This window comes from Muntiacus reevesi, chromosome 17, assembly GCF_963930625.1.
Source record: "Muntiacus reevesi chromosome 17, mMunRee1.1, whole genome shotgun sequence".
NCBI classification, from domain to species: Eukaryota; Metazoa; Chordata; class Mammalia; order Artiodactyla; family Cervidae; genus Muntiacus; species Muntiacus reevesi.
This window is the reverse complement of record NC_089265.1, coordinates 6,675,179-6,703,164: the sequence shown is the minus strand read 5'-3', so window position 1 is coordinate 6,703,164 and position 27,986 is coordinate 6,675,179. Positions and strand designations below refer to the sequence as shown.

Here is a 27,986-nt window from a genome sequence, read left to right as displayed (position 1 = left end):
ATTGCTAACATATTTTCCATTGAACTTTGCCATTGGACTTCAGAATGTAACTAGTGTTTTTTTGAAATACTAAAGTATGCAACTGCTGTAGCTAGGAATTCATGTTCAAAACCCATGTGTCTGTATTTATAATTATGAATTTAATCATTATAGACACTTAGTTAAAATCAGTTTCCAGGGATTTATGTGAATCCATTTTACTTAAGTAATACATGATTGTGTTTTTGGTATGAAAATTCAAATATTTCAGGTAGATCAACACCCTCCCCCACCTTCTTCACCATTGCTCTTAGTCCTTTCCTTAGATGAATGACTGAAATGATTTGGTGTGCTTTTTTCCAAGATCATATTCCATATATTTATATAAATGTATGTGCACATAAAGAAACACAGAGTGATTTTTACATTTTTTAAAGAAAAAAGTTTTAATTAGACGAAGTATACAGTTTGCCCACTTCATGTGTTTTCCTTCAGGGAGTGAGAGGTCCCATCGAGAATTTGTTTTGACCTTTTACCATCCTCTTATTTATTCTACCCTAGAAGAGAAAACTTAGTCTTCTATTTGAGGAGTTTGGAAGGAAAATATGGGCAAATGTAGCCTGGGGCCTGTCTTTGTCCTTTTTATGTGGGGCTTTGAATGAGGTGGGGCACGGAGGTGTCATTTTCAATTCAAAATTAGGAAGCCAGTGTGTCTTTAGATATCAGATAATTTCCCCCAAGTCATTTTTGTAACATCAGTTTGATCCCAAATTTTTTTATCTTTTTGAAAAAAATTTCTTGAGTTGTTTGGTATTTTGAGGAGTGGAGGAGAGGATGCTAATTTGAAGTCTCTTGGATCTCAAGAGTTATATTTAATAATAACTATCATTTTGTACTTGCTATTTGTTTCACTCAATGATATTTCTTTAAACACCTAATACTTCAGAAAATGTACAATAGCCTTATTTTGCTTCAGTTCAGTTCAGTCACTCAGTCGTGTCTGACTCTTTGCAACCCCATGAATTGCAGCACGCCAGGCCTCCCTGTCCATTACCAACTCCTGGAGTTTACTCAAACTCATGTCCATTGAGTCGGTGATGCCATCCAGCGATCTCATCCTCTGTTGTCCCCTTCTCCTATTGCCCCCAATCCCTCCCAGCATCAGGGTCTTTTCCAATCAGTCAACTCTTTGCATGAGGTGACCAAAGTATTGGAGTTTCAGCTTCAACATCAGTCCTTCCAATGAACACCCAGGACTTATCTTCTTCAGGATGGACTGGGTGGATCTTCCTGCAGTCTAAGGGACTCTCAAGAGTCTTCTGCAACACCATAGTTCAAAAGCATCAATTCTTTGGTGCTCAGCTTTCTTTACCGTCCAACTCTCACATCCATACATGACTACTGGAAAAACCATAGCCTTGACTAGATGGACCTTTGTTGGCAAAGTAATGTCTCTACTTTTTAATATGCTGTCTACGTTGGTCAATTTCATTGCTGCAATCACCATCTCCAGTGATTTTGGAGCCCAAAAAATTAGTCAGCCACTGTTTCCACTGTTTCTCCATCTATTTGCTATGAAGTGATGGGACCGGATGCCATGATCTTAGTTTTCTGAATGTTAAACTTTAAGCCAACTTTTTCACTCTCCTCTTTCACTTTCATCAAGAGGCTTTTTAGTTCCTCTTCACTTTCTGCCATAAGGGTGGTGTCATCTGCATATCTGAGGTTATTGATATATCTCTCAGCAATCTTGATTCCAGCTTGTGCTTCTTCCAGCCCAGCGTTTCTCATGATGTATTCTGCATATAAGTTAAAGAAGCAGGGTGACAATATACAGGCTTGACGTACTCCTTTTCCTATTTGGAACCAGTCTGTTGTTCCATGTCTAGTTCTAACTGTTGCCTCCTGACCTGCATACAGGTTTCTCAAGAGGCAGGTCAGGTGGTCTGGTGTTCCCATCTCTTTCAGAATTTTCCACAGTTTATTGTGATCCATACAGTCAAAGGCTTTGGCATAGTCAATAAAGCAGAAATAGATGTTTTTCTGGAACTCTCTTACTTTTTCGATGATCCAGCAGATGTTGGCAATTTGATCTCTGGTTCCTCTGCCTTTTCTAAAACCAGCTTGAACATTATTTTGCTTACTGGTGTACAAATCTAAAGTAGGATTACATTAGAGATTTAAGAAAAAATACATTGATAGCTATCTAGGTGATCTTAAATTTTTACTGATGCCAACAATGGTACATCAGATAGTGGTGGGTCATAAGGAAGATGTGTCAGTAATTTAAATATAGACCATAAAGTTCCCTCTTACAATGACTGCTTATCTGCCTTTCAATGTATTGTATAGACTGCATTTAAACAACTTTGCTGTTTTCTTCTCTCCTTCCCCATCTCTTCTCTTTCCATTTGTACTTACTTCTTTGGTCACCTCCTCTAGTCGCAAGGCTTCAAATATCAAATATTTGTCTATAGCACTTTCCAAACAATAAAAAAAGATGTCCTTTCCCAGTCTTTGAACCCAATCAACTAACTGCATACTCAATATCTACGATATCATATGGACATCTCAAACTGCCCATGTACAAAATCAGTTTCTGACGTCTTGCTGTAAACTTGATTCACTCACCGTTTCCCTCATTTCAGTTCATCTAATTTCTTCAGTTGTGTAGGCCAAAAATATGAACTTCTCCTTGACTAGTCTCCTAATCTCTTAGAAAATCATCTTACCTCAAGCTTCAAAATACATCAAAATATGACCAATTTCCATCACCTCCAATATGACAACTCTGTCTGAGTCACCATCACCTGAACTCTGGCAATGATCTAACTGATCTCTGCCAAACATCTGGGCCCCACTCTAGTCTGATTTAATAGATCAGTCATGGTGATTCTTCACAAATGAAAGAAAGGCAAGCCATTCCAGGTGCCTACTCGTTGCTTTAACAACTTCCATTTCACTCAGAGTAAAAGCAATTTGCTTATAAAGACTCGTATGTTCACAAGTGGTTTGTTGTTCCATTTAATCCTCTGATCTGATTTCTCTCTATTATCTCCTCCTTCTAACTTGATCCTGGTCCCTTTTGGTTCTGTGAATACATCAAGCGTGTCCCTGGCTTAGACCTTTGCACTGGTTGCTCTCTCTGCCTGGAATAGATACTTTGCTTCAGGTGGTCACCTCTGTGACCTCCTTCAACACCTGGATAAAGTGACCCTTCCTCAGTGAAGCTTACCCTAACAACTCTATGTAAAATGTTCATAGGTCCCCCAAGTCCTGTCACTTCTGTTTATCTTTTGCTTTGCTCTAAATTTTCCTTCCTTTCAAAATAGCAAAGAATTTACTCCTTTGTAATAGTTTTTGTTAATTGTGTCCCAGTCTGCTGAAATATAAACTCATGGAAATAAAGGATTTTGGTTTGTTTCGGTTTTTGCTGAATTCAGAGCCTCCAAACAATGCTAGGCATACTGTACATTTTTCAGCATCTAACAAAGACAAAGAGTAAGTGTAGGTACTAAATGCATCAGCCTTCTTTTTTTATCTTGCCTTGTCCATGGCAAGTTATAAATAAATTCTTGTATTTTTAAAATCCTTTACTATAATCTTTTTTTCAAAGTATAATTTGCATATGGATTAAAAATCAAATGGGACAGAGAGATGAAACATTGTTCATAGCCCATCTCCATCCCATCTTCATTGCACTTAATTGTCCTTTCTAAGAACAATCAGTTTTAAATGTGTTTTACTTATTCTGAAGGCCTTTTCCATAATCTGAACAGTGTTTTTCTATTATTACTGTTTTATGTTTTGTTTCCTTTGCCTTTAGTTACAAGAAATGCTTCTTCAAAGACTCACTTTCTTTTCCCTCACACTCTTAATTCTAGGCACATATTCTAAACTTCATGCCCCTGTGAGCCTGATAGCAAGACGACCTTCCTAAATTTCTTTCTTCCAATAAAAATCAGATTGTTTTCTGATGTTTTTCACAGAGAACTCATCTGAAGAAGTTTCACAACTACTTTCTAAGTTGTATCAACTACTTCCAGGGTTCTATTTCTTGGTTTACTTCCTCATTTCACTACAGTATATTCTCCATGATTTTCTCAAGAGAACGTTTATGCAGGTATACTGTTCCATTTCTTGAATTTGTGACTGCTTAACAACTTCTCCTTTGATTCATAGATTGGCTATAATACTGGATTGGATATATGGAATGAAAGAACAAGCCAGCAAGATCTTTGCTGGTTTTTTCTTGTTGTCTGGTAGCATATACAAATGCCCATTTGCCATTCTTTTGTGTTTTCCTTTTTCTTTCAAACTCCTTTGGGATCTTGTCTTAAATCTTAATGTTTGGCAATTTTTCAATAATAGGTCTACCATAATTCTCTATTTGGACTCAGTGGGCTCATTCACTTTGAAAATATATGTTTTTATCTATTTCTGAAAATTCTCCCTCACCTCTGTCTCTCCATCTATCTCTCTATTTGTTCCTCTTTTCTCTTCTTGTAGAACTTGTAGGAATCTCTTATTTGCTGACATCTCATTCCTGTTGTCTTTTAATTAAAGTTTATACCTCTTTTGGTATATTTGGTGTTATTTTTAAAAATATTATAAGAAAGAGGGAACAAATACACACGCTTGCTCTTAAACTATTTAAAAAGATACATTTCATTATTTACATACTTAGAGCTTTAACCATCTGAAAGTAGTTTATATTCATGCTATGAAATAGATCAAATTTGTTATTTTTGCCAATAATATGTGGTTGGTTGTTGCTGTGCTGGTGGTCTGAACCTGTTACCTCTGCCTGAGACATCCTTGCCTTTGCTCCCACTCAGCTCACATTTCAATCTCTTAGAAAGTCTTCATCAACCATGCCATCCAGCATGGCTGCTCTCATTTATTTTGTTTTGTCATCCTGGATATTTTCACCTGAGAACTTAGAGCAATTTCTAATCATCTTGATTACTTATGTGTTCCTTTATTGTCTGTTTACATACATATGTTTATATGTTACATATTAAATAAAATATAGAACAAATTCTCTTATTGTCTTATCTTGGCAACCTGCTCATTTTACTCTTCTATAAAATTTTTGAAATTTTGTTGTTGATATATTCTTAGATTCCTAAAAACTTGCTTTTGTTGGTATTTGGGAAATTCAGTGTACTTTTACTGAAACACTTATGCCTACAGTGATTAGTGTAATGATATATGTGTATAAAACTAAAGATTTAAGTTTATAGTTTTAAACCTAATTATTGTAAATGCCCACTTCACAACTTTGTTCTCTGGTTAAAAAAAAAATGATTTACCAAGAGTATTTAAAGGGAATAAGAGCATGAACTATGATCTTCAGAAGTTTTTGCTGTAGCTTGCTCCTGATCCTTTCAAGGAAGATATTTTTTTTTTTTGAAAGACTATATAAAGTAGCATCTGGACAAAGGCTCTATGTGCTCTACTTCCCAAAGAGACAGCAATATTCTAAATCAAATAAAGGGTGCTTTTATTGCTCTCTGGAGCTACAGTAAAGTTGAAAGAGCTGAATCACTGACTTTATCAGATAGCATCATTGGGAAAACATATCCTTACTTGAACTGCTCTCTTGAAGACCTAATGTCTGTGAAAATAATAACACATTATATGATTTATTGAAAGCTTACTGAGTTCCAAATCTTCTTGATTATATATATATACATATAAATAGTTTATCCATCTTATGACATAGTTCAAGTACTATTTATTCATTTATGCCAAAAAAATTATATAATATCTCCTATTTGCCAATCAATGCTCCAGGATTTGGGGATACAGTAGTAAGTAAGCAAAAATCCCTGCTCTTATGATGTTATCTTCTAATAGAGGAAAACATCAAATTAAGAGGGAATAAATAGTAATTTTAGCTCACGATATATTTTATGGAGAAAAGTAAAGCAGAAACAGAAAGGGAAGAGAGAATATGTGAGAAGGGAAGACTTTTTCTTTTTTCAAATGAATTTTTATTGGAGTATAGTTGATTTACAATGTTGGGTTAGTTTCAGGTGTACAACAGAGTGAATCAGTTATACATATACATGTATATGTGCATTCTTTTTAAATATGACCCATGACAGTGTATTGAGTAGAATTCCCTGTGCTATACACTAGGTTTTTATTAGTTGTTTGTTTTTTATATATGTATGCTTAGTCACTCAGTCATGTCTGACTCTTTGTAGCCCCATGGACTGTAGCCTGCCAGGCTCGTCTCTCTGTGGGATTTTCCTAGGCAGGAACACTGGAATGGTTGCTGTTTCCTACTCCAAGGTGTCTTCCTGACTCAGGGATTGAACCTGGGTCTTCTGCAAGTCTCCTGCATTACAGGCAGATTCTTTACCCACTGACCCATCAGGGAAGCCCATATAGTAGTATATATATATGCAGAAGGGAAGACAATTTCAAGGAGACCTGATGAGTGAAGACTTGAAGGTGATGAAGGAGCAATATGGTGGATTCTAGATGAAACTGTCCTAGCAGAAGAAGTGGCAAGTGTGAGGGCCCTTAGATGCCAGCATGCTTATTAAACTTTTCAAAGAAAGCATCCAGTAAAAAATCATCAAAATTTTTTTGTTTTTCAATGGAGATAACCTATTATACTGGGTAAATTTCTCTTAGATGTTTTAAAACCATACTTTAATTCAACAGGTCCAAAATTGAACCCACTGTCATACTTTCAAAGCTGGTCTCCATTTACACACTGTCCTGTATCAGTGAATGATGTTTCCATCCATTTGGTTGCTCAAGCCAGACAGCTAAGACACTTAACTAATGCTGTATAACACATTATCCTGAAATGTAGTGGGTTGAAAGAAAAATGAATAATTAGTCCACGGGTCAGAAATTCAAGAAGAGCTTAAGTATTAACAGATGTTCTAGGTAAGAATCTTTCATTAGGCTACTGTCAAGATGTCAGCCTTGGTTGCAGCTACATGAAGGCTTGACTGGAGTAGACAATCTGATTTCAAGGTATCTCAGTCTGATAACTGGTGGGTTGGTAAATCCTACTGATTTTCTTCCATGTAGCTACTTGAGTGGCTGAGGAAGAGTGAACAATCCAAAAGAGAGCTGAGTGGAAATAGCAACACATTTTATGATTGAACTACAGGATTTGCATCATCAAGCAGTTACTTTGCATAGGGATCATTCAAGAGGAAGAAGATTAAGTTCCACCCTTGAAGAGAAGAGTGTCAAAAAATTTGCGTAAACAGATTGGTAGGTTGTACCAAAGGAGCTGAAGAAGATAGAGATGTGGTTGGATTACTGATAAAATTATAAAGTAGGACAAACTGGATGGATATGAATATGATATGTGGAATCCAAGAACAGTTGAGTTATCAAAGATTTTCCTCCTGAAAAATGTAAAGATGGAGTTGCCATTAGCAAAGTCTGGGAAGAATGGAAGAGAAACAAGCTTGTGTGAGAATAGTAAGAGTTTGCTTTATGTTTGCTTTTGTTAGAGAGCTAGGCTTCTGGCAATCTGTGACTATTTTATTCCAGTTCCAGAAACAGTGAGGATTTCAAGGGATGCTTAGCTTCCTGCTAAGACCTCTGTATTTTTGATTCATTCTTATTCAACAGTTGTAATTCTTTGTGCTTTCAAACCAACTCTTAGGTATTCACTCCTTTTTATGTCCCTAAAATCCATAAAGCTTTCAACATGTGTACACAGATTGTTAGCCACTCAGCTGGTACTCTGAAGTTTGCTGCCATCCCTGAAGTACCTGGTTTACTTCTGTGAGTTTACTTTGTCTTAGATCTTGTGCTATGCTGTGATGAGTTGCTTCAGCCATGTCCGACTCTCTGTACTGGAGCCCACCAGGCTCCTATGTCCATGGGATGCTCCAGGCAACAACACTGGAGTGGGCTGCCATGGCCCCCTACAGGGGATCCTCCCCACCCAGGGATCGAACCCCACCTCCTATGTCTCCTGCTTTGGCAGGCAGATTCTTTACTGCAAAGTCACCCACCAGGGAAACCTGTCTTAGATCTTAGCCACATGATTTTTTTTTCCACTGTGTTTTTAGCTCGCATGCATGGTTTTGTTTTGTTTTCTTTTGAACCTAGTCTAGTGTTTTCAGTGGAAAGTTTAATTTGGCTTAAAATATTGCCTTATAAATTCAATGTCTGATTGGCTTGGGGAGAAAACACCCTGTAATTTCTTCATCTGTAACACACAAGTAATAATATCTAGCTAGAAAAGTTGTTATGAGAAAAAAATGATACCATATTTATATGAATCTTGTGCTTGAGAGATCAGGAAGCAACTCCATTTGTACTGTTAGGTTAATTAAAATATCCCAGGCCTCACCAAACTGCAGGGGGAAACAAGATCACTTTATTTATTTATTTATTTTTTAAAATTTGGCTTTAAGAGTCCTTGACTCTTTTTTTTCCCATTTATATTTATTAGTTGGAGGCTAATTACTTTACAATATTCTAGTGGTTTTTGCCATACATTGACATGAATCAGCCATGGATTTACATGTATTCCCCATCCCGATCCCCCCTCCCACCTCCCTCTCTACCTGATCCCTCTGGGTCTTCCCAGTGCACCAGGCCTGAGCACTTGTCTCATGCATCCAACCTGGGCTGGTGAACAAGATCACTTTAAAATGATAATTGTATTTCACTGGCACATTGCTCACAGTGGTAAGAATTAAGATCCCAGTATTCTGTTAATTTTTATTTATATCTCTGAGTCTCCACAGATGTTCTAGAATCAATCCAGTCAGTTCAGTTCAGTTGCTCAGTTGTATCCAACTCTTTGTGACCCCATGGACTGTAGCACGCCAGGCTTCTCTGTCCATCACCAACTCCTGGAGCTTACTCAAACTCATATCTATTGAGTCGGTGATGTCATTCAACCATCTTGTCCTCTGTTGTCACCTTCTTCTCCTGCCTTCAATCTTGCTCAGCATTAGGGTCTTTTCCAATGAGTCGGTTCTTCGCATGAGGTGGCCAAAGTATTGGAGTTTCAGCTTCAGCATCAGTCCTTCCAATGAATATTCAGGGCTGATTTCCTTTAGGATGGACTGGTTGGATCTCCTTGCAGTCCAAGGGATTCTCAAGAGTCTTCTCCAACACCACAGTTCAAAAGTATTAATTCTTCAACGCTCAGTTATCTTTATAGTCCAACTCTCACATCCATACATGACTACTAAAGAAACCATAGCTTTGAGTAGATGGACGTTTGCTGGCAAAGCAAAGTCTCTGTTTTTTAATATGCTGTCTACGTTGGTCATAACTTTTCTTCCAAGGAGCAAGTGTCTTTTAATTTCATGGCTGTAGTCACCATCTGCATGATTTTGGAGCCCCAAAAAATAAAGTCTGTCAGTGTTTCCATTGTTTCCCCATCTATTTGCCATAAAGTGATGGGACCAGATGCCATGATCTTAGTTTTCTGAATGTTGTTTTAAGCCAACTTTTTCACTTTCCTCTTTCACTTTTGTCAAGAGGCTCTTTAGTTCTTTGCCTTTTGCCATGAGGGTGGTGTCATCTGCATATCTGAGGTTATTGATAGTTCTCCCGGCAATCTTGATTCCAGCTTGTGCTTCATCTAGTCCAGCATTTCTCATGTACTCTGCATATAAGTTAAATAAGCAGGGTGACAATGTACAGCCTTGATGTACTCCTTTTCCAATTCGGAACCAGTCTGTCATTCCATGTCCTTTTCTAACTGTTGCTTCTTGACCTGCATACAGGTTTCACAGGAGGCAAGTCAGGTGGTCTGGTATTGCCATCTCTTGAAGAATTTTCCACAGTTTGTTGTGATCTACACAGTCAAAGTCTTTGGCATAGTCAATAAAGCAGAAATAGATGTTTTTCTGGAACTCTCGCTTTTTCGATGATGCAACAGATGTTGGCAATTTGATCTCTGGTTCCTCTGCCTTTTCTAAATCCAGTTTGAATATCTGGAAGTTCATGATTCATGAACTGTTGAAGGCTGGCTTGGAGAATTTTGAGCATTACTTTGCCTAGTGGGTGAGATAAGTGTAATTGTGCGGTAGTTGAGCATTCTTTGGCATTGCCTTTCTTTGGAATGAAAACTGACCTTTTCCAGTCCTGTGACCACTGCTGAGTTTTCCAGATTTTCCAAACTTCCTGTGTCATCACAGCAAACAGTGCTTTCTCTTTAGGAAGGAATGATATGCTCAAAACTGTACGTGTTCTCAGATGTCTCAGTTTCTCTTTAGTTCTCCTGTAAAGAGACTAAAACCATAAAGAACTGGGAAGAACTGGCTCATCTCTCCCATTCTGGGTTTTATTTTTCAAACTGAGGCTTGAAGTGTCAACTGCTTGTTCTGACAACTCAGAAACTTGCAAGTAATGATGTGATTTTTTTTTTTTTTTTTTGGCCCCCACTAAGAGTTGTAACCCCATGGGACTGGTTTCTAAAGCTAGAGAATACATGTCCAGCTGTTTTTCTCCCATATACCCTGAAACTTCTCTACTCGGGAGTCTGAGCACTGATTTATTCCCCACAGGTCACTTTTTCTTCTGGGCAAACCAACTCAGGAAAACAGATACACAAAGATTTTTGCCCCCAGGTGCCAAGACTTGTCTCAAACCCACATTATGTTTCCTAGCTACAGCTTTGATATTTTCTCTCAATTTTAAGGTGCATTTTAGCAGGCAACTATATTCATCTTTAAAGAATCTATTATTTAGTGGTTATTTCTGTTTTCCAAACTTGGGTATATTTTACTTTCTTGTCTCGTCAAAGAGGAAGGGAGGGAGTACAATGGGAAGGGAAAGAGACTTATCTTTTTGATGAATTTTGGTATTTGATTTTAATGCTTAAGAAAATAAGTTTCTGTCAGTCTTTCAGAAATTGAAGTCTCTGAATTTTCAAGTGGCATATCATTATAAAAATAAGAATATATAAGATTCTTAAGTGAAAAAAGTGTTCATGATGTGAATGTGTATGAGCCCACATAGAATTTCTGAGAAAGTTAATAGTAAATTTAGTATTTGGTACAGCATAGAAAAGACAATCCAAGTGTGGGAGGCAGGCAGATCAGTGCAGAGATTTTTCATAAACGAAAGACTCCTAAAATATCCAAAGATGCTTCCTTCAAAAGTATTGATCATGAGTGATTTGCTAACAACTTAGTAACTTGCTGTAAATATGACAGTTGTGTTGAAAGTATGAGGTTTAGACCAAAGAAAAAATTTCCTATCCAAAATTCATTCTAAATGCATCTTAGATTTCTTCTTATTGCCTCCCCTTACCCTGAGTTTATGTCTTTTAAAAAATATTTTTATTTTATTTTGGATTATTTTGGGTTTTCCTTGTGGCTCAGCTGGTAAAGAATCCACCTGCAATGTGGAAGACCTGGGTTCAGTCCAGTCTTGGGTTGGGAAGATCCACTGGGGAAGGGAAAGGCTACCCACTCCAGTATTCTGGCCTGGAGAAGTCCATGGACTATAGTTCACGGGGTCGCACAGAGTCAGACACTATTGAGCGACTTTCACTTTCAGTTTTCATAGTTGCTTTACAATGCTATGTTAGTTTCAGGTGTACAACACAGTGATTCAGTTATGCATATATATATATATATTCTTTCCCTTTAGGTTATTACAGAATATTGAGTAGAGTTCCCTGTGCTGTACAGTAGGTCTTTGTTGGTTATCTGTCTTCTATATGTAGGGTGATGTTTATCCCAAGCTCCTGATTTATCCCTCCCTCATCCCTTTCCCCTTGGTAACCATAAGATTTTTTCTACCTGTGTGAGTCTGTTTTTGTTTTGTAAATAAACTCATTTGTATCATTATTTAATATTCTACATATAAGTAACATCATATAATATTTGTCTTTCTCTGTCTGACTTACTTCACTTAATATTGTAATCTCCAGGTCCAATCCATGTAAATGGCATTATTTCATTATTTTTAATGGCTGAGTTGTATTCCTTTGTATATATGTACCACATCTTCTTTATCCATTTCTCTGTTGATGGACATTTAGGTTGCTTTGATGTTTTGGCTATTGTTAACAGCACTGCAATCAATATTAGGGTGCATGTATCATTTCAAATATATGCCCAATAGTGGGATTGCTGGATCATATGGTAGCTCCCTGTACCCTGAGTTTTAATAACTTAAGAAACATAGTTTTGAGTATGTACGTAGAGATGATGTTGACTATTTAAAAATTAAAATGAGATCCCAGATTGGTCATGTGGAGTGTCATACTATGTATGCATGTATTTATTACCATCAGCTCTCTTAAATGATTACAATTCTTTGAAGACAGTCTACTACCGTCTACAGTGTTGTTTCACATATTACTGTAATTGGAAGAAAGATCTAGAAAAAATATACCAGAGCAAGAATAGTAGGTGATTGGAAGCCTGCCCATATGCACAGCCTCCATCACTTTCAGAAGTGGAGGGATAGCCTGTGTAGAAATGCTTTGAAGCCAAATAACCAATGTAATTTTGCTAATAATTCCTTTTGAGTCAAAACTGTGAATCTTTAGAAGTAAAAAATTAAAATTAAAATTAATTTAAATTAATATTAAAAGATTAACACAATAATTTATTAACCTTAAAAGAATCGAGAGCTATTTCATCTTGTTCAAACAATAGTACTCTTGACTTCATTATTTAATTATTCAAATAATTTCATTTTATTCAAACAATTATATTCTTGGTATTATTATTCAGTTATTAAAATAATTTCATCTTATTTAAAAATAATAAACTTGGTTTTATTATTTAATTATTCAAATAATTTGAGATAGTTCTTGGTAATATAGTTTAAGACATTCCACCAGGAATTTGGGACAGTGCAGGTATAATGTGTGGGTATGTGTTCTGTGGAAGAGGCTCAGTAACTGTCCGATAAGATGGTGGTGAGTCATCTTGCTTCTATTCAGATACATACAGAGAGGAAGCAGGTAGAACATAGCATACTGTTGCTACTCTCTGTTTCTTCATGTTAAAAGTCAAGTGCAGAAATAACCATTAGTGGAATCATACATTAACCACAGAAAATCTTATATGTTGATTGTGTAATCCTGTCATCATCCCCTAGGGGTGCAGGATTCCTGGAGTTCTTAAGTAATGTGATGACACACCATACAAGCTACAACATAACATGTCTCCAGCGTGTTAGTACTGATCACTAGCTTGAATGTGGGATAATAATTAGAGAAAAAGAATATACAGTGGACATCTCTAACTACTGGGGAATATTCACTGTCTTATTCTGCACGTTAGTCCAAATATGAAACTTTTATAATAACACATTAATGAATAAATGATTGCTTGATAGGAGAGGAAAAGTTTTTTTTAATGTTCTTATTCTATTTTAACCCTTAAAAATATTTTTAAATTGAAGGATAATTGTTTTACAGAATTTTGTGGTTTTCTGTCATGCATCAACAATAATCAGCCATAGGTACACCCATGTCCCCTCCCTCCCAGACATCCCTCCCGTCTCCCTCCCCACCCCGCCCTTTAGCCAGTTGCAGAGTCTTTGTTTGAGTCCCCTGAGTCATACAGCAAATTCCCATTAGCCATCTGTTTTGCACGTGGTATTGTAAACTTCTGTGTTCCTCTCTCCATAATCCCCCTTCTCCCTCCTCTCCTCCCACCTTGTCCATAGGTCTGTTCTCTATGTCTGTTTCTCTATTGCTGCCCTGAAATTAAATTCATCAGTGCCATCTCTTCAGATTCCATATATATTTCAGTATACAGTATTTATATTTTTCTTTCTGACTTACTTCACTCTGTATAATGGGCTCTAGTTTCATCCACCTCATTAGAACAGATTCAAATACATTTCTTTTTATGGCTAAGTAGTATTTCATTGTATATATGTTCCACAGCTTCTTTATCCATTCATCTGTCATTGGACTTCTAGGTTGCTTCCATGTGTTAGGTATTGTAAACAGTGCTGCAGTGAACATCGGGGTACATGTGTCTTTTTCAGTTTTGATTTCCTCAGGGTATGTGCTTAATAGTGCGATTGCTGGGTCTTATGGTAGTTTTATTCCTAGCTTTTTAAGGAGTCTCCATACTATCTTCCATAGTGATTGTATCAGTTTACATTCCCACCAGCAATATATGAGTGTTTCCTTTTCTCCATACCCTCTTTGGCATTTATTGTTTGTAGACTTTTTGCTGATGATCATTCTGACTGGTGTGAAGTGGTATCTCATTGTAGTTTTGACTTGCATTTCTCTGATAATGACTGATGTTGAGCATCTTTTCATGTGTCTGTTAGCCATCTGTATGTCTTCTTTGGAGAAATGTGTCTTCAGGTCCCTTTCCCACTTTTTGATTGGGTTGTTAGCTTGTCTGATATTGAGTTGTATAAGCTGCTTGTATATTTTGGAAATTAATCCTTTGTCAGTTGTTTCATTTGCTATCATTTTCTCCCATTCTGAAGTTGTCTTTTCACCTTGCTTGTAGTTTCCTTTTCTGTGCAAAAGTTTTTAAGTTTAATTAGGTCCCACTTGTTTACTTTTGTTTTTATTTCTGTTACTCTAGGAGGTGAGTCATAGAAGATCTTGCTTTGATTTATGTCATTGAATATTCTGCCTATGTTCTCCTCTAAGAGTTTAATAGTTTCTGGTTTTACATTTAGGTCTTTAATCCATTTTGAGTTTATCTTTATGTATGGCATTAGATAGTGATCTAATTTCATTCTTTTGCGTGTAGCTGTTCAGTTTTCCCAGCACCACTTATTATAGAGGCTTTCTTTGCCACATTGTATATTCTTGCCTCTTTTGTCAAAAATAAGTTACCCATAGGTGCGTGGGTTTATCTCTGGGTTCTCTGTCTTTTCCATTGGTCTATATTTCTGTTTTTGTGCCAGTACCAAACGGTCTTGATGACTGTAGCTTTGTAGTATAGTCTGAAGTCAGGAAGGTCTATTCCTCCAGCTCCTTTCTTCTTTCTCAAGACTACTTTGGCTATTTGGGGTCTTTTGTGTTTCCATATGAATTATAAATTTTTTTTGTTCTAGTTCTGTGGCTGTTGGTAATTTGACAGGGATCACATTGAATCTGTTTATTGCATTTGGTGGTATAGTCATTTTCACAATATTGATTCTTCCTACCCAGGAATGTGGACTGTCTCTCCATCTGTTGATATCGTCTTTGATTTCTTTCATCAGTGTCTTATAGTTTTCTGTATACAGGTCTTTTGTTTCCTTAGGTAGGTTTATTCCTAGATATTTTATTCTTTTTATTGCAGTGCTGAATGGTATTGATTCCTTAATTTCTCTTTCCGATTTTTCATTGTTAGTATATAGGAGTACAAATGATTTCTGTGTATTGACTTTGTATCCTGTGACTTTGCTGAATTTGCTGATTAGCTCTAGTAATTTTCTGATAGTTTCTTTTGGGTTTTCTATGTATAGTATCATGTCATCTGCAAACAGTGAGAGTTTTACTTCTTTTCCAATCTGGATTCCTTTTATTTCTTTTTCTTCTCTAATTGCCATAGCTAGGACTTCCAAAACCATGTTGAATAATAGTGGTGAGAGTGAACACTCTTGCCTTGTTCCTGATCTTAGAGGGAAAGGTTTTAGTTTTCCACCATTGAGAATAATGTTTGCTGTGGGCTTTTCATATATGGCCTTTACTATGTTGAGGTAGGTTCCTTCTATGCCCATTTTTTGAAGCATTTTTTTTTATCATAAATGCATGCTGGATTTTGTCAAAGGCTTTTTCTGCATCTATTGAAATGATTATATGATTTTTATCTTTCAATTTGTTGGTGTGGTGTATCACATTGATTAATTTGTGTATATTGAAGAATCCTTGCATCCTGGAATAAACCTGACTTGATCAAGGTGTATGAGCTTTTTAATGTGTTGTTGGATTCTGTTAGCTATAATTTTGTTGAGGATTTTTGCATCTGTACTCATCATGATATTGACCTGTCATTTTCTTTTTTTGTGTTGTTTTTTCCTGGTTTTGGTATCAGAGTGATTGTGGCCTCACAGAATGAGTTTGGAAGTGTTCCTTCCTCTGCAAATTTTTTGGAAGAGTTTCAGAAAACTAGGCATTAGTTCTTCTCTAAATGTTTGATAGAATTCCTCCATGAAGTCATCTGGCCCTGGGTTTTTGTTTTGGGGGAGATTTTTGATCATTGTTTTAATTTCAGTGTTTGTAATTGGGTTGTTCATAATTTCTATTTCTTCCTGGCTCAGTCTTGGGAGGTTGATCTTTTGTAAGTATCTGTCCATTTCCTCTAGGTTGTCCATTTTATTAGCATATGGTTGCTCATAATATTCTCTTACGATCTTTTGTATTTCTGTGTTGTCTGTTGTAACTTCTCCTTTTTTATTTATAATTTTATTAATTCAATTTTTCTCCCTTTTTTTCTTGATGAATCTGGCTAGTGGTTTGTCAATTTTGTCTATCTTCTCAAAGAACCAACTTTTAGTTTTATTAATCTTTGCTATTGTTTCCATCATTTTTTTTCAGTTATTTCTGCTCTGATTTTTATGATCTCCTTCCTTATGCTGACTTTGGGGGTTTTAATTCTTCTTTTTCCAGCTGCTTTAGATGTAGCATTAGGCTGTCTGTTTGATGCTTTGCTTGCTTCTTGAGGTATGACTGTATCACTATAAACCTCCCTCTTAGAACTGCTTTTACTGAGTCTCATATGTTTTGGGTCACTGTGTTTTCATTGTCATTTGTTTCTAGGAATCTTTTGGTTTCTTTTCTTATTTCTTCAGTAACCTCTTTGTTATTTAGTAATGTATTGTTTAATCTCCATGAGTTTTTTTTTTTTTTTTGCCATTTTTTCCCTGTAGTTGGTATCTAGTCTCATAGCATTGTGGTCTGAGAAGATACTTGATACAACTTTAATTTTCTTAAATTTACTGAGGCTTGACTTGTGGCCCAAGATGTGGTCTATCCTGGAGAATGTTCCATGTGCACTTGAGAAGAAAGTGTATTCTTCTGCCTTTGGATGGAAACTCCTGAAGATATCAATTAGGTCCATTTGGTCTAATGTTTCATTTAAGGTTTGTGTTTCCTTATTGATTCTCTGTTTTGATGATTTGTCCAGTGATGAAGCTAGGGTGTTAAAGTCTTCTACTATTATTGTGTTGCTGTCAGTTTCTCCTCTTATGCCTGTTAGTGTTTGCTTTATGTATTGAGCTTCTCCATAGGTCTATGCACCTATGTTGGGTGCATAGATGTTTGCAATTGTTATGTCTTCTTCTTGGATTGATCCTTTGATCATTATGTAGTGTCTTTCTTTGTCTGTTAGGATATTCTTTATTTTAAAGTCTATTTTGTCTGAAAATAAGGATTGCCACTCCAGCTTTCTTTTGGTTTCCATTTGCATGGAATATCTTTTCCCATCCTTTTACTTTCAGTCTGTATGTGTCTCTAGGTCTGAAGTGGGTCTCCTGTAGGCAGCATATATATGGGTCTTGTTTTTGTATGTGTTCAGTCAGTCTGTATCTTTTGATTGATGCATTTAATTCATTTCCTTTTACAGTAATTATTGATACGTATGTTCCTATTGACATTTTATTGATTGTTTTGGGTTTGTTTTTGTAGGTCTATCTTTTCTCTTGTGTTTACTGGCTATGTAAGTCCCTTTAGTATTTGTTGCAAGGCTGGTTTGGTGGTGCTGAATTCTCTTAACTTATGCTTGTCTGTAAAGCTTTTGATTTCTCTGTTAATTTTGAATGAGATCTTTGCTGGGCATAGTAATTGTGGTTGTAGGTTTTTCTCTTTCAGTACTTTAAATATATCCTGCCATTCCCTTCTGGCCTATAGAGTTTCTGCTGAAAGATCTGCTGTTAGTCATATGGGTTTCCTTTGTATGTTACTTGTTGCTTTTCGCTTGCTGCTTTTAATGTTCTTTCTTTGTGCTGAGTTTCTGTTAGCTTGATTAATACGTCTCTCAATGTGTTTCTCCTTGTGTTTAACCTGTAGGGAACTCTCTGCATGTCTTGGACTTGATTGACTATTTCCTTTCCTATGTTGGGGAAGTTTTCAACTATCATTTCTTCAAAAATTTTCTTAGTACCTTTCTTTTTATCTTCTTCCTCTGGGACCCCTATAACTTGCACGTTGGTGCATTTAATATTGTCCCAAAGGTCTCTGAGGCTTTCTTCAATTCTTTTCATTCCTTTCCCTTTATTCTGCTCTTCAGCAGTTATTTCCACCATTGTATCCTCCAGATCACTTATCCATTCCTCTGCCTCAGTTATTCTGCTATTGGTTCCTTCTAGAGTATTTTTAATTTAAGTAATTGTGTTGTTCATCTGTTTGCTTATTCTTTATTTCTTCTATGTCCTTGGTGATTGTATTAACTATGTTAAATGCTTCTTGCATTTTCTCCATTCTATTTTCAAGTCTTTGGAGCATCTTTACTATCATTATTCTGAATTCTCTTTCAGGGAGATTACTTATTTCCTCTTCGTTTATTTGGTCTTGTGAATTTCTACCTTGCTTTTTCGTTTGTGCTGTATTTCTCTGTTTTTTCGTCTTTTTTTTCTAACTTGCTCCACTTGGGCTCTCCTTTTTCCAGGCTTTAGGGTTGTATTACATCTTCCTTTCGATTTTTGCCCTTGGAGGGAAATGTTGGTTGGGTGGTTTGTATTGATTTCTTATTGGGGGTGACTTGTGCCTGTGTTTTCATTTCAGGGAGCTTAGCCTGTCCCCCTGGAGGCCTGAGGTCTTCTGCTGTCACCCAAAAGTTGCTTTGTAGGAGTTGTTCTGTATCTTGATGAGTTTTTGATGTATTTGTGGGGAGGCTTTTGATCTTCCCATCTTACTCCTCTTCCATCTTCTTCCCAGCCTCTTATTCTATTTTAAGATTAATGTTAGATGTAACATTTGAAAAAAATTATTTTACAAGTAGATTAATAAAAGGTATTAGGAAAAGACAGACTTTTTTGGAAGGTAGGTACAGTATGAATGCAAGCAATTATCATTAACATTTAGCATTTATCTGCCTAAAGAAATCAAATTAATTCTATTTTGCTAAAATTGTAGGCATGCAGTATGAATCTTAATTACATGTGTTGCCCTTCATGGTTTTGTTTCTTTAATGTGCTATATAATACTTAATATATCTGAAAATATAGGTAGCCAAATTTTGAAAATGATCAATTAACATTTGTCATGTTGATATTTAACTCATGTTGATATTTCTCTTTCTCATCCCCCTTTCTTCTCTCTTATTGGTAGAATATTTACTGGTAGTTAGTTAATTAAAATTGTTGACTATTCATTATGGGGCAACCCAAAAGGTAAACTCTGTGTCTTTTCTTTTAAAAGCAAATCTTTACATTACTTACAAGAAAATATTTTTAAAGAGTTCTACAAAATAGTATGGGAATTAGCTGTTACCATGGGAGTAAACACAATTACCAAGCAGAGAAAGATGGATGGAGCTGTGAGCAGTGTGGTTCTTTAAATCAAAAATACAATAAAACAAATACAAAAAGGAATCTGGGAAGGCACTGTCAGAACAGTGATAGCAAAATTAATGGAATACCAACTTCCGTAAACTCCTTCCTCCATGAAAGCAATGAGAACACTGTTGAAAAAAGTGACAATCAGCGTTTTCAGAACTCTGGTAATTAATCAGAGACTTTCAGTAATCCATGAAGTAGTTTAATCAAGGAAAACATCTGAACCTTGGTAAGAACAATGGGATTTCTGGCTTGTAACTTGCCCTATTCCCTTCCCTTTTTCTGAGCTCCTCGGTAGCATTGTAAGCCAGTAGCACACAGTCACAGTAAAAACAGCAGCCTGGCAGCTACCAGAGGGGACAGAATGGAATTTGAATTTCTTTAAAATCATATTCTTGGAAAATTGCCCAGATTTTACCTTTCTGGAGGTTTTCTGGGAGACTCCGTTTGCTTTTTCCTGAAGACGTTTGTGTATTTCTAACTTCACGGGTACCTGAGGCAGTAGAGAACAGTGAATGCAAACAACAGACTAACCAAGAAGCTTGAAAGAAAAAGCGGCGGAAGGATAAATATCCATAGGGGTTTTGAAAAGCCCCACATATTCCTGGGCATCTACAAGTCCACACATATGTCTGTGGTCATGAGATCCAGTATAGTGGGCTGAACTGCATGTTTTCAAAATTTACATGTTGAAGTTCTAACTCCCAGTGTCTCAGAATGTGACTTTATTTGTTGATAATTAAGGTGTAATGAGGTCATATTGGTAGACTCTAACCTAACGTGACTGGTGTCCCTCTGGGAAGAGATTAGGACACAGACGCACAGAGAGGAAGGACCATGTGAAGACACAGAGAGAAGACGGCCACCTAGAAGCAAGGGAGGGAGGCTCTCGAAGGAAACTAACCCTGCCAACACCTTGATCTTGGATTCCTAGCTCCCAGAACTGTGAGAAAATTAATTTCTGCTGTTTAAACCATCAGTCAGTGGTACTTTGTTAAGAGAGCCCTAGCAAACGAATACCAACATGACCCTGAGCTCCCTCTGGTGTCTTTGGATCTTTTACGCAAATAGGAAGTAAGGCTACAGCAGATTCATCAACTGCATGAGTCAATGTTGAAGAATAGCCCCATGACCTTAGGGCCCCCAGAAAATACTGGGAGACTTCCTGGCCCTAGGAGTTTAAAAAAAATCACTGTCTAATTATTAGCTGTTCTCTAAGTCAACTAAACAGATATTCCCATAGTCATATATGATAAGGAATGTAGATTTTACCAAATTAGTTCAGAAAGGTCACTAGCCAAAGACATAAAATTAGCTGTTTTAAATACGTTCAAAGAACTAAAGGATACCATGCCCAAAGAACTGGAAAGAAAGTCATGACAATAGTATCTCACCAAACACAAAATACCAACAGAGAGATGGAAATTACAGAAAGACACAGATGTAAAGAACAGACTTTTGGACTCTGGGAGAAGGAGAGTGTGGGATGATTTGAGAGAATAACATTGAAACATATACATTACCATATGTAAAATAGATAACCAGTGCAAGTTTAATGCATGAAGCAGGGCACCTAAAGCCCGTGCTCTGGGATAGCCTGGAGGGGTGGAGGGGGGAGGAGGGAGGTGGAAGGGAGGTTCAGGATATGGGGGACACGTGTGTACCTCTGGTCGATTCATGGTGATGTATAGCAGAAACCATCACACTATTGTAATTATCCTCCAATTAAACAAATAATAAAGAAAATAAATTGCAGGAAGAACAGAAGAGTAATTCTTCAGTTGAAAAGTGGAGTAAAAAAATTCACCAGAAGGCTTCTATTAGATTCCTATGACTGTTCTAACAAGTTACTACAAATTGGGTGGTTTAAAACAACATAAATTTATTTTCTCACAGTTCTGGAGTCTAGATGTCTGAAATGAGTTCACTGGGCTCCAGACAAGATGTGAATAGGACCACCCTCCCTCAGAGGCACTATGGGAGAATCTGTGCCTTCCTCTTCCAGTCTCTGTTGATCACTGGCATTCCTTGGCTATGGTCACACCCTTCTAATCTCTGCCTCTGTGGCCACACCGCCTTTCCTCTTCTACTCACAATCAAATATTCCACTGTATCTCTCTTCTAGGGCTATATGTCACTGCATACAGAGCTGACCCAGATAACCTATGATAACCTTCTCCACAAATTCAAAATGTGAGTGCTTGCCAGTTCAGGGTATGCAGTCGTCTATTGCTTTTTAAAAGTTGATGAGCAGGGTATTGAGATCCAGGTAAGTTGGTTTATTTGTTGGTAAAAAATGTAGAATTTTATTTTCTAACAACCAAAAGGAAGGGTTTTGCAAAGGAAACCCAGGGGATAGTTTAGAAGCAGCAGTATGTAGCCAGGAGAACCCCAACAGTGCCCTTTTCTGCTCACTGTTCTTGGGCTATGGAAAATGAGCAAATGCTGAAGGACAGGCAAAAGTTTCTTAAAGCCAGATGGTAGGGGAAAGTTCTAGAGTTATTGAGAAGAGAGTAGGTTTTTTTTTTTATGATGATTATTGTGACTTTAGAATAAACTTTCCAGAGATCACCATGGCAAGCGGTTCAACTGACCAGTAATGATCAGAGATAAAGGATTACAAAGTAACATGGAGGCAACAGAATAGGGAGAGAAGAAGCTTCTGTTTAGAGAGAAAGTAAAAGAGATGGAATGAGAGTTATTGGGAAGATAAGTGACTTAGACTGTCCAGAACTAGATACATCCTCTAGAACAGGACAAGAGTTAATAGATGCTGTTAGCTGTGATACTGTACTTTCATAAATATTTTTCTCACATTATCATTGATATTAGATTTTACAGTTAATGCTTATTAATTACTGAATATATGAGTGTAGTAGGTAATTTAATGGTTATGGCTCTAAGCCCATTTTCACTACTTGTTGGAAATTCTGGCAGGAGGAATTTAATAACTTGATACTTCTGAGAGTGACCACAAAGGTTCAGAGTTTGATAATGCTCTGAGTGACAGAGCTGAGGATGCGATGACTGACAATCTCTAGGAAGTAATATCAGGTCAAATATATATATATTTATTTTTATTATTATAATTATATATATATATCAAACACATGTGTCCTCAGAAAGTCTACTTCACTTTCTTGAGCAAAGCTCTGTAGATAAAAAGATTCATTTGACACTAGCAAGCAGGTCCAGACCTTCTGGGGACTAGCCGAGGTAAATGAGGAGCTGAGTAGGGGTGTAGTCACTTGTGGGCTTCTAAGGAACATGTTTGAATGAAAAAAAATTACAATAACCCTCTACCTTTCCCGGACACAGCGTCTCATTGGATAATAGCCAAGTACACAGAACCACATTTATGGTAATTTCTCAATCTCCATGCACACATTTTAGATCTGAACAAAATGTACTGTAGAAGAGAGACAAGCAGTGAAAGCAGAATAAATGTAACTGAATATGGTACTAATATAGGAAGCACTCTTCTGGTTGATGAAAAGAACATTATTGTTTAATATTTAGGGCAGAAGTTTTATTGCTGTTAAGAAAAATTCTCAAAACCCAAAAGGTGGTGTGTTTTTCCTCTATAAAAGCTATAGGAGCTGTATTTCACAGCTGAACATTCACATTTTCTTATGCTTGAATCACACAGGGTAATTTTAGCTAAAAATTGCAATCAGAAATAAAGTTTGGATAAATACAAATTTTGAAAGCCTAATACTTTGGAGTATCTTTGTTTCCAGACTTAACACAAATACTTTCACTGCTAAATACATGTGAAAATGTGTGAATTCTGACTGTAAATCTATAAATACCTGTCATGATAATATTAACTCTACAGTATGTAAACCTTTTTTTGGGTTTGATTTCAAAGGTACTTTGTGCTTAGCATTTTAATATTACATTTTAAGGTAACAACTGTTAGGAAGACTTTTTGGTAAAAATGTTTTTTTTTTTTCCTTCTCACTTGCAGTTTGGTTGCAACAAAGGAAACAGACAGTGCAAGGTCTCGAAGTGCCCCAATGTCACCTTCTGACTTTCTAGATAAATTAATGGGAAGGACGTCGGGGTATGATGCCAGAATCAGACCCAATTTTAAAGGTAATTGTTCTGCTTACTACAATATATATAATTAAGCAAGATAAAATTCCAAATTGATTCTCCCCCAAATTCTAATACTTATTTCCAATAATCCTTCAAGCACCATGTTGGTCAAAGAAGAAATGTATTCTCGTGTTAATAGCTATCACAATTTGTTTTCTTTGGGTCGTACAACATTACGTTGGTTTTAAGTGTACAGCTTCATGATTCAATTTTTTATACACTATAAAGTGATGGTCACAGTGACATTAGTTAAAAAAACCCTTAGAGAGTTTGTGGGAGAATGAACACATGTGTTGAATGTTGTATGACTAAGTCCCTTCGCTGTTCACGTGAAACTGTCACAACATTGTTAATCCACTATACCCCCATACAAAATAAATTATTTTTTTTAAAGGAGAAAGGTGACAAAAGAAAACTCTTAGAAAATGCCTAGATAAATGATTAGGCAATAGGAAAATGTTTTTAAAATATAAAATTCTTGGGAAAAACTTATGTGTTTGACCTCTCAGTAATTTATAAATTTTGAAAGAAGAAAACAAAAAAATCTTGGTAGAGACATTCTCAGACAATTTGCAAAAATTAAATAAGAATATTCAATCTAACAGTCAATGAAGTTTAAGTTATAATAATGTGATAGCACTTTCACCTTTAAAATTATTAACATTTAACAATAAGCAAGGTGAAAAGACAGCCTTCAGAATGGGAGAAAATAATAGCAAATGAAGAAACAGACAAAGGATTAATCTCAAAAATATACAAGCAACTCCTTCATAAATTATGTCTGCAAAAAGAAAAAAAAAAAGTGCATCCTTCAAACCCATGGAAACCGCAGGCCAGCCCTACGCTAGGGGACAATGGATGGCGGCAGGGAGCTTTTTGGGACAGGTATCCATGGCCTCTGCTACTCCATCTAATGCCCCACCTCCTTTCCTGTTAATGGTGACTGAATTTTGTGCCTCTTAGCATGTTAGCTTCCTTCTCCATGTTGTACTAATCATCACTTATTTAGGCTTTTCTCTGTTTCATATATCAACTATTTTCTTCTGCCTTCTATATTTTATACCATTAAGCCAATTCTGACTTTCCTGTCATTCTCTTTGGTGTGATATGTCTAGTCTCATTTTTATTCACTAATATCATTTTTATGTCCTTGGAAAGTATGACAACCATGCTCAATCTTCCATCTTGAAATAGAAGCTTCCAGGAGTCATTTGAAACTAGAAGCCAGTTTAACAGATAAAAAGCAATCAAATAGCAAATAAAAGTACGTCCATAGGCAATAAAATATTATTTCACCAGACTATTTTGCTAGCTTTTTCTAGATTTTATTTCTTTTCTTTGACTCTATTGTTTAGGTCCTCAGTTGGTCTTTATAACCTTAAATCTAATTTGGATCCAGGCAGAAAGGACTGCCAGCAGTCACCTGTTTGTGTATTCCTCCTGTACATTTACCACATTTGTGTTAAGTTTTTTATTGTTTCCAGTGACCATTCCCTTTATCTAGGAATAATGTTGTTTGCCTTCACTATGTCTTTGTATTTGCTGTTTTTCCATCTGTGATATTCCTCTGTATTAATCTTTTTATCCCACTTCATAAATCCAATTTTCATATACTCTATTCTGCTATAACACATTCTATCCCCAGAGTGGATATGTACCCAATACTCATTTCTGCCCATTTTTTTTCAGGGAAAGTGTTAGAATCTTTTTATCCATTTTAATTATTCCTATCCATCCAGACACTACTTTTCTTGAATAAAATTCAGTTTTTTAAAAAAAGCTGTATTTTCTATTTGCATTTTTATATCATGCAAGGTCATTTTAATAAGAAAAATTCCTAATAATAAATCTTTCTAAAATTGTAGACAAACACCTGAGTCACAGATTTAAACTCTGCATCATAAGTTTTTAGATTTTGTTTGATTATTCTTTAATATATTCTCTCTGTAGTGGTTATTTCTATTTTTTGTTTTAAAACAATCTCAGACTAACAGAAGATTTTCAAGTATAGCTTAGCACAGACTATTTTTTCCCCAAACCTCTTGAAAGCAAGTTGTTGACCTGATGCCCCAATAGTTGGATGTATCATACAGATAAGAATATTATCTTAGATAGCTACAGTCTGATCACTGAAACAAGCAAATTAGCATGGATATATTGTGCTCAGTCATGTCTGACTCCTTGAGACCCCTTGGACTGTAGCCCGCCAGGCTCTTCTATCCATGGGATTTCCCAGGTAAGGATACTGGAGTGGCTTGCCATTTCCTTCTCTAGGGGATATATTGCCACCATCTAATTTAGAACTCCCATTCAGATTTTATCAATTATCTAAATAATGGCTTCATAGCAAAAGAATCCAGTTTAGAATCATGTCTTATGTTTCATGGGTCATTTCTCATTGTCTTCTTTAGGCAGAACAGACCCTCCTTCCTTTGTCATTATCTTGGCATTTAGAAAATATTATTCCTTTATTTAACAGAATGCTTCTCAATTTGCAATAGTCCAATGTTTCCTCATGATTCAGTTTAGATAATGCATCTTGATAGGAATATCACAGAAATGATGCTATGTTCTAATTGCACCTTCTTAGATTGTGGACCTTGTAAATTTTTACCATGACTGATGATGTTAATTATTATTAACTGGCTAAGTGGATTCCTGATAGAATGTGTCTCTATATACACACATATACATGTAAGTATTCATATACATACATATTAATTTACATCTATGTATTTATCTCTCTCTTTTGAAAACCGTGAGTTCTCCCTGATAGCTATACTACCCTACATTTATTCTAGTTTCTGAGTTTCCATGTTTTAACTCCTTCATTTGACAGTAAGGCTCCCATTATTTTCTTTCTTTCTTTATTTGAATGCACTTGGTTGTGGCGTGTGGACTCAGCTGTGGTTTGTGAGACCTAGTTCCCTGGTGCCCCCTACATTTGGAGCATAGAGTGTTAGCCGCCGGACCACCTGGGAAGTCTTGGCTCCCATTATCTTTAATATAATTACATGTTTGATCAATACATAATGAATCTCTTTTGTCTGTTGCGACTCCCTTTCCTGCCTGGTCCTGATCAGACTATCACTCCCCTTGCCAGGATGCCCCCATGTGGACATGCTCCTCACCCTTCTCTGGTTCTAAAATCCCACACCTGGCTGCCTCACTCAGGCTTCAACACCCGGTGCTGGTGTTGTGAAATCCTTCTCACCCTGCTCTAGTTGACCACACTCCTGCAGCCATCCCCAGCTTGAAGCCTATTGTACACTGCCCACGTGAATGGCTTTCGGCTACATTTTTCAGGAAGGAAAGGTAAAGGGAAGGATAAACTGGATCCTATTTTTAGGCCAAACTTTTCAAACCTTTTTTCTAGTATCTGAAACATAATTGAAAATATGGATTTAAAGTCATCAAATATGCTTTTGTCAATCAAAATAAAGTATCTTTCCTCATGACATGGCTAATATATATATATGTGTATATATATAATAAAAACAAATCTAAACATAAAAACAAAATCTAAACAGATTTTTTTAAAAGTTTAATCTTTCGATTGCATTCTTGTATCTTTAATAAGGGTGAGACTTTAATGCAACATTACATTAAAAATTTTTAGAGTCATTTTCATGAATACATGGATTTTTTTTTTTTTGTCTATGTGTTTACTCTGTATCTGCCTGGTGAACAATTCTTCCCCAACATGAATGACAATAAGGTAACTGCCAAGGCTTTGTATTGTACTTTGCCATTTTGCCTTGGTCCACCTCTGAACTTAAAAGCCACATTCTATTTAAGAAACATCTAAAAGAAAACATGCTTCTGAAAATGTCTGCAGCTACTGTAATTTGCTTTTCAGGCCAATGATGGCTAATGCAGTGAACAATTTTAAAGCACACTTGCCATTTAGATCCTATAGCAGTTATTTGTTCTGTTGCTAAACATAGAGGTATATCAGATGGATGTAATAGCTTTTGCTTTGACACAGAAGTAGCACATTGACCAACGACTGCTAAACAGGTGCTCTCTGTAATGGCAATAGAAGATCTACAGTCTTCTCTGAGCATCATTTTCTACACAACTTTTTAATACTGTATATATCATCAGGTCAGTTCAGTTCAATTGCTCAGTTGTGTCCAACTCTTTGTGACCCCATGGACTGAGGCACACCAGGCTTCTCCGTCCTTCATCAACTCCTGGAGCTTGTGCAAACTCACGTCCATCGAGTTGGTGACACCATCAAACCATCTCATCCTCTGTTGTCCCCTTCTCCTCCTGCCTTCAATCTTTCCCAGAATCAGGGTCTTTTCCAATGAGTCAGTTCATGGCATCAGGTGGCCAAAGTATTGGAGTTTCAGCTTCAGCATCAGTCCTTCCAATATATATTAATAATGAAGGTAAAAAGACTTCTCCATGACCTGCCCTGATCTGACATGGACCAGAAGCTTAACATGCAGAATATACTGCTT

The 27,986-nt window shown here is 36.5% G+C and overlaps 1 protein-coding gene across 2 annotated transcripts in view; it reads left to right on the top strand.

The window, feature by feature from the left end:
- Positions 1-27,986, top strand: part of GLRA3 (glycine receptor alpha 3) — a 177,353-nt gene that overhangs the window by 14,342 nt on the left and 135,025 nt on the right. For both annotated transcript variants that reach the window (XM_065908200.1, XM_065908201.1), the window contains exon 2: positions 23,387-23,514. In XM_065908200.1, coding sequence (XP_065764272.1) covers positions 23,387-23,514 — 128 coding nt within the window. The remainder of the gene's footprint in view (positions 1-23,386; positions 23,515-27,986) is intronic.